This window comes from Mandrillus leucophaeus, unplaced genomic scaffold (assembly GCF_000951045.1).
Source record: "Mandrillus leucophaeus isolate KB7577 unplaced genomic scaffold, Mleu.le_1.0 Scaffold128, whole genome shotgun sequence".
In the NCBI taxonomy this organism is placed as follows: domain Eukaryota; kingdom Metazoa; phylum Chordata; class Mammalia; order Primates; family Cercopithecidae; genus Mandrillus; species Mandrillus leucophaeus.
In genome coordinates this window covers 1,863,093-1,875,495 of record NW_012101209.1, presented here as the reverse complement: position 1 = coordinate 1,875,495, position 12,403 = coordinate 1,863,093, and the positions used below count along the sequence as shown (strand labels likewise).

Here is a 12,403-nt window from a genome sequence, read left to right as displayed (position 1 = left end):
TCTTTGAGCATATTGGTGCCCCCCCTCCACCCCCCGCCAACTCCGGCCTCGCCCCAAGCCTTTGGTTACCCAAGAATTTAAAGGAAGTGAATTTCATCTCTGGAAAATGTCACCCACTTGGAAAGAGGCTCCTGAATGAGGAAACTCATTTATAAACTCTTCGGGCAGCTTTTTTCCCTTAATCTCTCGACTGTTATTTCTGCGTGGCAAGCTGCGCTTTTGTCCCTCTGTTGGAAAATTCAGGGTGGCTGATTATGCAAAGGTCTGTTCCCTGGTCGGCTTCGGGGCTCTCTCCTTGCCGTGAATGAATACTGGGTCCCTGTGTCAGGGTTCCCTGTTCCTGGCGATGCCCTCACCAGAAAAGCCTCTTTGAAGCATGGAATGGAAGCCAAGTTTACGTGGGGTTTAGGCACGTCCAGCCACGTCCTGTAAGACATCTAATTCCCCCACACTTCACTAAGGAATGAGTTCTGCGGTCCACTTGAATGGCACACAGGGCTGGGGTGAGGCCTTGGTGTTGGGGGAGGGGACACTTGAACCTTAAGAAAGGACGAGTGCATAGTAAAGATTGTCCCCCTACCTTCTGGAGGAGGCAGCTTTAAATGTGCAGGAATTTCACTGGGGACCTGGTTCAGACCTTCAGAGCACAGCCCCGCTGTCAGAGACATCCCAGACCAAGATGGGAGCTGCTCGACCACTCTCCTGTGAAGGGTTCTGGAAAAAGTATGCCCTTCTCCCCACTGGAAAAATAATTCCCATTCTTTCTTTAATCCACAGGCTGTAGCTGTAAATACCTGAGCATGCAAACATCTCCCTGGGGCTGGTGGGGATTAGGCCAGAATCAGCCTGGCCCGTGGCACGTACATAGCTGAATAAACCAGGGCCCAGGGTCAGGAGAGGCGCCGCCCAAGGAGTGTCAGGGGCTGGGGGAAAGTGCTTGAAGGCCAGGCATTCAGGGGCTTCACAGGGGGCCCTTGTCACTTCTCTTCCCATTACAGGCAAGACGCTAGCAATGTGCTGAGGGCCCTGGTGCTTATTCCTCCTTATCTGTCTTCCGCAAACACGCTTCCACCATGAAATTCCCCTGCTCTGAATGCTCCCTATCCAAGTGTTGCTGCAAGCTCAGTGCCCTGCTGCACCCTGAATTTCTCTGGCCCTCCATTCCTGGCACCCCCACAGACTTCTCACTCAGACCTTTCCCTCCTGGCTCCCCAGGGCTCCATGCCTCCCTGTCTCTACCGTACAGTTCTAGTTCAAGTCCTGCTTCATCCATGAGAAATTTCATTCGTCCAACATTTACTTACCTCTGGCTCCTGGAACTTAAGGCTATGATCTGTCGAGCATGAGGCAGAGGTGCTGCGGCTGAGGTGGGTGGGCACCCTGGGAGCTGGAAGGAGGAAACTATTTCTGCTCCAATAAGGGATTTGGGAGATGCAAGCTGTCCAAGGGTAAGCAAGCTCTAGGCTAGTGGACAAGCTGGATTTGTTTGAGGGGTGTGGGAAGAAGTGGTTAGGAGGTCACTGCCATGGTACATGTTGGAGGCTGAGTAGATCTCAAGAGGAAAGGCTGGCAGTGGGGGAGCTCTTGGATGCAGAATGAGCAGTACTGGGAGCCACTAGATATGGGGAATGAGGGGGCGAGTGAGACCGGGTCTCGGGTCTGTATGGCAGAGGCCCTGCAAGCAGCAGCAGGTGGGGTGGCAGGGCAGGGATGGCCCTGAGAAACAGCCCGGTGGCCTGAGCAGCATGGGGGCTCCCAGCATCAGACACAGACGTGATCTTCAGCAGGGCCCCTCTGAGGTTAGCCCTGCCTTGGGTCAGACAGAAAAATGCCCTGGCCCCTTTCCCTGGGGACGGCACTTCACATCAGGCCTCTCCCTCATCCAGGTTGGCTGCTTCCTGAAGACCCCAAGGTTCCCCATCTGGGTGGTGTGCAGCGAGAGTCACTTCAGCGTCCTCTTTAGCCTGCAGCCGGGGCTCCTGCGTGACTGGAGGACTGAGAGGCTCTTTGACTTGTACTACTACGATGGCCTGGCCAACCAGCAGGAGCAGATCCGGCTGACCATTGGTGCGGGCCCTCCCCCACGTCCCCAGGGAGCCTCCAGGCTGGTCACAGAAACCAGCATTCATATCCACCATCCCCCATGACGGAGAGTAGTGCAGACTCCAGCGTCCAGACTGAGGGATCAGAGAGCCAACGCCCGCAGGGCCTTCCTGCAGGAGGCGGCCAGAGCTGGACCTTGAGCAGTGGGTGGCATTAAGGGTGTTGGGTAAAGCCTATACCCCATGGTGAAGAGCCCTGAATACTATGCTGACCAGTTTGGATGTATTCTTCAGGCAGTGGGGAGCCATGGAAGGTTTTGGAATCGGGGTGGTGAGATAAGAAGTATCTTTAGAAAGAGTATTGTGGTAGCTGAAGTGGGACTTGGGTGGGGACCAGTGAGTTGTGCAGATGAGAACGGATGTCAGGGATGAAGGTGGGTCCAGTTGAGATGGAGATGAGGGGGTCGGGTCCCGGGAGTGGTCTGTGCTGAACTCAGGGTGAGTGCAGGGCCCTGGGTGACGTGTTGTGTGCCTCTCTCCTCCTTCCCAGATACCACCCAAACCATCTCTGATGACACAGACAACGACCTTGTTCCCCCGCTCGAGCTCTGCATCAGAACCAAGTGAGTCAAGCCCCTCTCTGGCTTTGAGCCTTACCCCGAATAGCTTTGAGGAGCCATGGTTGGGGGCGGTCAGGCCTGCAGGAAGACAGATGGGTTCCTGACCACCCTGATTCAAAGGGGTGTGGTGATTGGAAAGACACAGGTTTCTCCACTCGTGGTCACTGGGGCCCAGGTTCAGGAGTGTGTGGTCTGCAGTGGTGATGCGTCTTTAGACAGCTTCTGAGGCTGCCCTCATGGTGGGGGTTGGGGACTACCTAGGTACCTCTTGAAGCCCCTCCTCCCTCAAGGCAGCAGCAGCCAGATGTGGCAAGTACCATTAGGCCCGAAGGAGGCAGGACAGGGGTGCTTACCTGAGGGTGGGGGAGGCTTGAGCAGGATGGGAAGCTGGGAGCCCTGGCCCAGCCTGGGGGTGGTGGGAGGTGCGGCCTGGAGCGGCACCCTCTGCTTTCGGAGGAGCTGGAGGAGCAGCTCGGCCACTCTGAACACTGAGCAGCATGCCTGTGGCCTCAGAGGCAAGTGGGACCTCCAACTCCTCGGACCCAGCCCCTCTGTATTTAAGGGGAGGCTGAGGCTCAGGCTAGGGGAGGGGAATGTTCAGTAACTGGGGTGAGTTGGGGCTCACCTCCTTGCTGTGTTCTCTGAGCGGACCCCTGGGCTGGTGGGGCCGTAGCTGTCAGAAGTGCTCCCCTTGCCCTGGCAGGCCCTTCACAAAGCCCTTGGGGAATGACCCGGAGGCCTCAGCATGCATGAGAGGAGTAGCCCAGGAGGCAGAGGCCTGGATCCTAGTCCCTTCTGGAGGAGCAGTGGAACAGGTAGCATTTATGAGTGTGGGCTCTGGAGAGAAGTTGCCTGGGTTCCAGCCCTGGTGTTGCCGCTTCTTGGTGTGAACCACTGGACCTCACCTTCCTGCACCCCACTTTGTCATCTGTAAAATGGAGGTGATGCATACCTTGCTCACCAGACCTTGTGAAGAGTGTTTGGGACATTACTAAGTGCTCCATGGTGTTTGTGCTCACGATGATGACCTCAGCCACTCCTGATTTGGTGTGATCTCAGAGAATCTCCATTTCTCTGCCTGTGAAATGGTTGGGGTTGTGGCAGGGGGATGGAAAATGGCAAGGCCCCACAATGCTTACTGCCTGAGATCCACGGGCCACAGTGAACTTAGGGTTGATGCCCACCACAGGCAAGCAAGCCTTTGAGAGGAACTGCAGAGAAAGAGCCGTTCACATGGTGGAAACACCGGGAAGGAGAAGTAGGAGGAGCGCAGAGACATCCTCGACGTGCTTTGTCTGTCCGTCCATCCACCTGCCCGCCCCCCGAGCCAGGGATGAAGCATTCTTGCAGGGTCATGTGCCGGTGCTTCTTTCGTTGGGAGGATTAAGGGCACCTGCAGGTCGCTTTCCTTTCATGTACAAAGGGCCACTCATTCAAAGTGATGAGAGAAAGGCAGCAGTGGGGACAGGAGGTGACACCAGCCTTGGCATCTGTACAGGACAGCGTGGGAGGCCACAGGGCATCCTTCCTGCAGGTGGGCCTGTTGAGCAGGGCTCTGACACCCTGGACACAGCCTCTGCTTGCCTCTGGACTCCTGGGACCCTCTCTGAAGGCCTCCGTCTGACTCTGTGTCTCTGTATCGCTCCCAGGGGGTGGCCCACCACCTGACACCTCTCCACTGCCTCTTCTGGAGTAACTCCTTTTTCCCCAGAAATTATTCCACTGCATGACTCACCAAGCACCTCCCAGCGTGGGCCCAGGATTGGACTTCTTGGGCTCAGCCCTAATTGACAATTGTTTGAGATTGACCTGGGGCTTTGACCTGCGTGGAGCTCAGTCCATGCAAGGTGAGAGTCTTAGTGTGTGGACACGGGCCTGAAGCTCCTCTTTCTCTTCTGTTGGCTGCCTCCATCTCCCAGGACTTCCTTCCCCTGCCCGTTGGCCACTTGTAAGCAGGTGACGGTGAGGTGATGTGGGAAGCAGAGAGACTGCATGATTTGAGCCAGGGCCCTGCCCTTCTCTGCCCTCACATCTGCTCAGTGTTGTGTGAGCTTGGACAAGGCTGAGCCCCAGCATCTCCTTGAGCAGTCATGGATGGAAAATAATTCTGTTTGTGTGGCACACAGGGGCTGAGGGAAGCCCATATGCATTTGTGGCTCATGCATGGGAAAGTTTGCTCCAGAGCAGTGGCTTCAAGCTTTAGGGGCATCAGAGTCACCTGGAGAACATGTTAAAACACAGATCACCACCTGCAATCCCAGCACTTTGGAAGGCCGAGGCGGGCAGATCACCTGAGGTTGGGAGTTTGAGACCAGCCTGACCAACATGGAGAAACCCCATCTCTATTAAAAATACAGAATTAACCAGGCGTGGTGGCGGGTGCCTGTAATCCCAGCTACTCGGGAGGCTGAGGCAGGAGAATCGCTTGAACCCGGGAGGCGGAGGTTGCAGTGAGCTGAGATCATGCCATTGCACTCCAGCCTGGGCAACAAGAGGGAAACTCCATCTCAAAAAACACGCAAAAAAACAAAACCAAAAAACACAAATCGCCGTGCCCCACACCCAGGGTTTCTGAGCTTTTTATTCAGTAGGTCCAGGGCAGGGCCCAAGAATTTGCATTTTTAAGGAGTCCTTGAGTGATGCTGATACTGCTGGTCCCGGTACCACACTTTGAGAACCAGGTAAGGGCAGTGCCCACCCCCCCCCCCAAAACCCTGCTGCCTTGTGAGAGTTGGGTATCAAGTGAGGCATTGATTCTCTGGCCCACCATAGGCACTGGACCAGGGGAACCTTCTTCCTAGCTCCATTAGCTATCCCCTCATACCCAGGTCTGTGTTCCATGTCTGCTAGAATTTTGCTGACACCAGCTGCCTGCCTGTTCCACTTCCCCCATCAATCCGCTATCATGGCGGGTCCACCTGGGCAGTTATTCCTAGAAAAGCTGAGTGGGTGAGTGGAGAGTGAGAACACTGCCCTCATACCCGTCAGGTAACATACCACTGCAATGGGAGACAGCAGGCCCAGCCTCGCAGAATCCTAGTCCGAGGGGTCTGATTGCAAAGGCTTGCGTTCTGTTTCCATCCCAGATTTTCAAACAGCCCAAAGGGACAGACTAGGGAAAGTGGCCTCCAAGGTCAGTGAGGACCCACTTCCAGTGGGCCTGGCCTCTTAGGGGTAAGTCCTGCTGTCTGTCGGAAGGCCCCACCGTGTCAGGAAGGAGATGCACATGATGTCGCGGCATGAGCTCAGGTCATTTCAAAGGCTGCAGTCAGAACCCAAGCTCCTGATAAGAGGCAGCTGTGTGCCCACAGCATCTTGTCCATCTTGCTCGGTGGGTGGGGCTGCAGGGTAGGCCAGCCTGGTGGGCAGCCAGAATTCCCCTACATCAGGTCAACCCTCATGGAACCCCTGGGCTGGATACCAGGGAAGAAACAGCTGAGCAGAACTTGGCTTCTGCTCTCAGAGAGTTTGCCATCAGCCAAAAGTCAAGTTCGGAATCAACCCTGTTACAGTCCAGGGAAAGACGCATCACCGACCCTTAAACCCAGCTCTGATGCCCTGCAAGAACCCCCGAGCCACACAGCTGACTGTCTGGCAGCTTGCTTGACTCTACAGAAAGGCGTTTGGGCACCCCCTGTTATCACCTCTTCTTTTACAGACAGTGAGATGGAGGCCTCTAGAACAGAGGTCTGTGTCCCAGCCACACTTTCAGTCACAAGCTCTAGGAACTGCAGCTTATGCTTCTGCTGTCCCAGCCCATTGGAAGGTCACTGAGCGGGCAGTGACTTCCCACCACCTGGCTTTGTTGCCTCGGTGGCATTGCACAAGCCCAGACTGCTGATTTCCCCTTCAGAGAAGAGCATCCTAATTCAAACCATCCCAGACCCCATGTGTTTCTGCACTTTGCTGTGATGCAAACCTCGGCCTGAGAGAGTCTCCTGTTACCTTTGCTTGTGTCAGGAATGTGGGGTCTGTCCCCTGTCCCCTCCCCCTGTTGTACTGTAACCATCTCAGCAAAAACAGGCTAATTTATGGTCATTTCCAAACAAGACACACACAGTGACCTCTCTCATGCTTCCAGCCTAGCTAGAGGGAGAAAAATGAAACGGTTGTCAACAGTCCAGAGAAAAGAGGAAAGAACTCATAACCGGAGCCTGGGGCTGGGGCACAGATGTTTCTGTTTGGAGGTGCAGACAAGAAATTGAAAATGTAATTCCAGCTGGGTATGGTGCCTTTGAGGGGCTGAGGCAGAGCACCCGCCTCCCTCAGCTACCTTCACTGCCTGCGAAACCTCCCGTTCAGCTTCCATGCTGACACCGTTTTGCCCAGGCTCCCTGTCCATAGTGCCTCCCACCCATCAGAGGAGCATTCTCTGGGTGCTGTCACTCCCCACTGTCCATGCCAGCCCTCTTCCGATGCCCTGCCCCCCACACACACCTGCCCTGTGCTGGCTCTGCAGTCATCAAGCTGTGTGAGCTCCAGAAGGTCTGCTTCTTCTCCCCGCCTTAGTTTCCCCATCTGTCCCTGGGATCTAAGGATCCCTCTCCTGAGCTGCTGTGAGGTTGAGAGAAGAGCTGTGGAAGCACTCGATTTCCTGTGAGCTGCGGTGGCCTCTGGCGATGCCTTGGGGAGGAGGAAGAATCAGGTGGTGGCAAGTTGGGCCAGGGCTCAGGAGCAGGCAGAGAGGAGAGGGCAAGGCAGGGCTTTGAAACGTGAGCGAGGACCGTGGTTTCCCTGCTGAGTGCCTGGGAGGGCGGGGCCGCTCCCTAAGCAGGCGTCCAGGAGGAGCAGCTGGCCTGGGGGGTCGTGTTCATGCAGTGGCACCCCCACCTGCTGCCACCACCTGGAGCCCAGGCTTCAGGCGCTGGTGAAACCAGCTTTGTCTTAGAGCCTGGCCTGGGTGCTGACAGGGACCCATGGCTGGCCTGGCAGCCAGAGAACACTTCTGCAAAGAGGAATCTGGATCTGATCCTGCAGAATGGCGGACTGGGCAGGGCCCAGCGGGGGTTAAGGCCCAGGGGTGAGGGATACCCACGTGGCTCATCTTGGAGCTGCTCCCCATTCCGAATGGCTGGAGCTTGGGAATGGAAACTTTCACACAGGCCTATTTGTCTGGAGATACAAAGTGTGCAAGAGTCCCTGGATGATTTTCTACCAGTCAGGAGCTTTGAACTCAGGCCTGCTGTCTTGTGCTGGCTGACACAGGCTCTATGAGGCATCTTTTTTCCCCAAGAAAAACACAGGGTTCATCAACGTTGAAAAGCAGTTAAGGCAGGTAACCACCCCTCTGTTGCAGTGATGCCTCTCAGGGGACAGGGCCTTATTTTCCGCCATGAAGTGCCTTTCTCTGTGATTTTGAGTTGACTTGAACCCCAGGGACCATGGTGTTTTTACAGAGCCAGTGGTCTCAACGGGATGATTTTGTGCCCCTGGGGTTATTTGGCAATGTCTGAGGACATTTTTAGTCATTTCAGCCCTGGCAGAGGATGCTAAACATTTCACAATGCACACGACAGCCCCCACAACAAAGAGTTACTGAGCCAAAATGCCTAAGGTACGAGGATGAGAGACCCGGCTGTAAACTGGCTGGCTGTCAGCCGCCTCCCGCATTAGCACTGATGAGTGAGTCTGGAACTGTGATTCTGTCTCTTCTGCTCCTCAGGGGTGTTTCCATTTCATCCCTCCCCTTTCTGTGCCTGTCCGCAGTTGTTGGTTGCCTATGCAGAGCCCTTCTTACTTGTCCTTGTAATTGACTCACAAGCTTTCAGAACCATTCCAGTCGGGGAACGATTCGATTCATCCCCTACACAGGCAGAACATGTGTCATGGCTCGGCCCTTTTGATTTTTAAAATGTCTCTGCTTTGATTTTCTATTGTAATTGCAAACTGCTTCCCTGTGGTATTTCTAGTACTCTCCCTGCATTTGCACCTGTTGGCTGGATGGAGACGGTTGGTTATGTCTATAGAAAACCTCAAACCCAAGCCCAAACTCAACAGCCTGATAGTAAGACTCAGCCACTGTGGTGACACAGATGTTGTCTAGTGGCAGATGAGTGTGACTCACCCCTGCACTGAAGCAGCTTGCCAGGATTCAAGGAATTTGTAAATTGGGAGCTCATAGGAGGTACTTCAGTCTTTCTGAGTGGGGAGGGTAAAGGTTTGGAAGGATAGAGAGGGGTGGGGTGAAGGGATCTGGGGACCAGGCTGAGAGCAGGCACGTTGCTGTCCTTCCTGCCTCCCTTCTGCCACCCTCTGGGAGTCTGGATTCAGGATGTGTTCCTTGGTGTCCAAGATTTCAATGCTTACCCACAAATCTTAATAGAACAATAAAAGCTTTTTAATGACACACTCCAAACTGCAAAGATGATGAACAGAACAAGAAAATTGAAACTCTCAAACCCTCATTGTGTGGCTTCAGATTGCTAAGGTGCTTTTAACCCAGCAGACGTAATAGATGAACTCAGTACCCAGGAACGGGGGTCAGCACAATGCCTTCCCAGCCTGCTTACCTCCAGAACCTGCTCAGTTGTGTCAGCCAGAGCAGTGGCCATTTTCCTGCTGGTTGGACCTATATTAGCTACTATAGGACATCATCAGACTCCACCTCCAAATAGTATCAGCAGTGGGCACTCATCGCCGAGGAGCAGTCTAACTTCGCCAAGCCAAGCCAGTTTGTCTCCAAATACAGCCCCAGTGTCTCTTACATGAGCAGTGAAGATGAATGCTATGATGCGCATAAATTCCATCAAACTAGCTCAACCCCAAAACCCAATAGACTCCTCTGGATCTGCTTGACACACAGAAGCCCTGTAAATAGTCTGAAGCACTTGGATAGTGTAGAAGCACTTAATTCTTCTACATCCGATGGAACAAGTGCTGATGCTGGTCTTTTCACTTCAAAACGATTGAGGAAGGGGAGGTGGGGTTGTGGATGAACGTGAGAGTGTTATCGTGCACCTCTTGTCACCAGTTAGACTGGGAATGGATCTCACTAAGTTAGTTCTTTCAGTATTTATTCTTAAAGTATCTCTTTTAAAAATGTATGCAGATATTTTTGCACACCAGATCTGTTTCTAAGCATTTATGACCAGAAGGATCCCAGGAACTGAATGGTTCAGGTGGTAAAAGGGTCACTCTCAGCCTTTCATGCTGGCAGAAAAGGATTGGTTGCCAAAAGGCCATACAAGCCGATTTTGGGTGAGATCTTTCAGCATCACTGGACATCAGCAAATGACACAGAGGAGGATGCGGAGAAAGTTTTGGACACAGTTGCCCCAAACAGTGTAACATTCCTGGCTGAGCGTGTTTTCCAGCATCCACCCATTTCAACCTTTTATGCCAAGTATTTTAACAAGAAGATACAACTCAGCATTCCTATTTGGACAAATCAAAATTTCTTGGGTTGTTGACTAGGGAGCACAATGTAGGGCAGGATTGCATCTTGTGTCTTGACTAGGATGAATGTGACATCCTTACATTCCCCGATGGTATGCACGATCTATCCTCACAGTGCCCTGGGCAGAGCTAGGAGGAGAATGCAATATTAATTGTTCCAAATGGGCTGTATGCAAATATCTTCCACACCAAACCTTTCTAGGGGAGCAAGAAGCACAGAATTGCCATGAAGACTTTTTCCTCCAAATGACAAGAAATCTTTCTGCTCATTCGAAGGGAAATGGAGTGGTGTAAAGTATTCAAAATATGCAAGGGGAAAATCCAGTCTTTACAGATACCAAGAAGTTGTCTGTAACCAAGAGGGAAGTGAGTTGGAAGAACAAGGTGAGTATGAAGCTTGCTGCCTTTAGAAGGGACACTTTCAATCTAAAAATCAGAGACTTTGATGCGGCAATTGAAGGAAAGCACTGACTTGAGGAAAGACAAAGAGCCTAAGCCTAGGAAAGGAAGAAAGAGATTCAGTGGAAGTTTAGGCTATGTCATAAACATGGGCAACAGTGGGTTGAGGATGAACCATTGACTGAAAACTCTTGGTGGTTCCAAGCCTTCTGTTGGAAAATGCAACTGTGTTACTTTGGGAGAACCTGTTCACACCCTTCTCATTGCAGTTCCAGTGTCAGGAATCCTAGACTTTCTGGATGTAGATGTACAATTCAGTTGAAGTGAGAAAAGCTTTCCCTTTTTATTCCTCTGTGGCAGATCTTCTTCAATCCTGAAGAAAATCTTCAGGTTTTGAAAACACGATGTCTGCTCCCTGCCCAAACCTCATACTTGGAAAAGCATTTATGAATTCCAGCCTCAAACTCTGTACTGTAGAACTGCTGGGAGATATTCAACATCTGTTCCCTAGTTCATATATAGTCTTAGGATATCTGTAAATGTATAATATACCTAGTGCCAGATTTTATGTAAACACTCCATCTGCTATAAATTTGATTCCTCTGAGTGTTTTTAGAAAAGTAGCACCATGTGTTAAAATCAAGTGCTAGGACATGTCATGGTCTCACCTACAGTAACTTTCGTTTTGTAACTAAACTGTTACTCAGTTGTCTCTAACCCTGGACCACAATTTAGTTATACTCTGTGCTTCTTCAGGTTAAAACAAAACAAAACAAAACAAAAAAACTGTCATGTTACTATAGTGCTCACAGCCGTTCACTGCCTTTCTTTGGCTCTCAGTAAAGCCCAGAACCCTTACAAGGTCATGCCAGCTTCCTGGCCCCTCCCCACCCTCTCTCCCCATTGTTCTGCACTCAGCCATACCTAGGACTGCACAGGTGCCTCTAAAGTGCTAACCACTGGGCCCCACTGGAGAGCGGCTGGTCCACGTGTGTGGATCATTCATGTCAGTGGAGGGCCTCAGTGGAGGGCCCAGTGGTGCCAGGCACAAAGTAGGTTGTGGTACGAAAGAATGCATCACCTGCCACCTGGCCTCTCCATTGCTCTCTGGGGCCCTGGGTGTATTTGTGTTTCGTAAGAGACTGGTGTGTGGGTTTGTGTGTGAATCTGGAGGGGTGAGATGAACAGGATGGAAACTGAACTATTCAAAGCCTCCAAGACAAAACCTTCAGGAAGTGGAGGCAAGAGATGGGCTCTCATCTGGGACCCCGAAGCTTGATCTCTCTTTGTCTCTCTCCTCACTCTACGCTTAGGTGGAAGGGGGCATCAGTGAACTGGAACGGCTCAGACCCCATCCTGTGACCGTTGGATGTGGGTAAACCCTGTAGTCCACCATTCATCACCTCATCACCGAGGATGACAGCTGAACCCCAGGCCTCTGGGGCAAGTCTCATGCAACCCCAACCTAGGTCAGCGTGGCTGCAGAAGCATCCAGAGCCTCCCTGCCCCTTCCATGAAGGGCCCACCCAGGACTGTGCTGGGGACCCAGTGTGTTGCTGTGTCCCCTCCCAGCTGAGCTGTGACTGCTGAGTACTGGAAGGAGGTTGCCAGGATCTCTGCTGCCTTTGTCTGCATCCCTCCCTTGCTCCCCGCTGGGTGGTCCCTCGCCCAGGCCTCCGATGTGGTTGGCCCCAGGGACTCATTATTTCTGGTAGCTGGCTTTCTATAAACGAGTCAAACTCATGTCCAGGGCCCAGACTTATTTGTTCCATAGCTGCAAAGAGCGTGGTGTGCACTGTCTGTGCTGATCATGGCTGGTGTGGGGAAGGTGGTGGGTGATTCTCCCAGAGCCCGCTTGGGGCCCCAGGAGAATGGAGGTGAACCTGGAGGGTAGGCTGGACCTGGCCAAGTAGATATGGGAAAAGAGCCTTCCGAGAAGGCGGGACC

At 52.8% G+C, this 12,403-nt stretch overlaps 1 protein-coding gene across 1 annotated transcript in view; it reads left to right on the top strand.

Annotated features, from left to right (window-relative positions):
• FAM188B (family with sequence similarity 188, member B) overlaps positions 1-12,196 on the top strand; it is a 139,312-nt gene extending 127,116 nt beyond the window's left edge. The window contains exons 16-18 of the mRNA XM_011972200.1: positions 1,887-2,067; positions 2,593-2,665; positions 11,770-12,196. Coding sequence (XP_011827590.1) covers positions 1,887-2,067; positions 2,593-2,665; positions 11,770-11,818 — 303 coding nt within the window. The 3' untranslated portion in view covers positions 11,819-12,196. The remainder of the gene's footprint in view (positions 1-1,886; positions 2,068-2,592; positions 2,666-11,769) is intronic.
• The last annotated feature ends 207 nt before the right edge of the window (positions 12,197-12,403 follow it).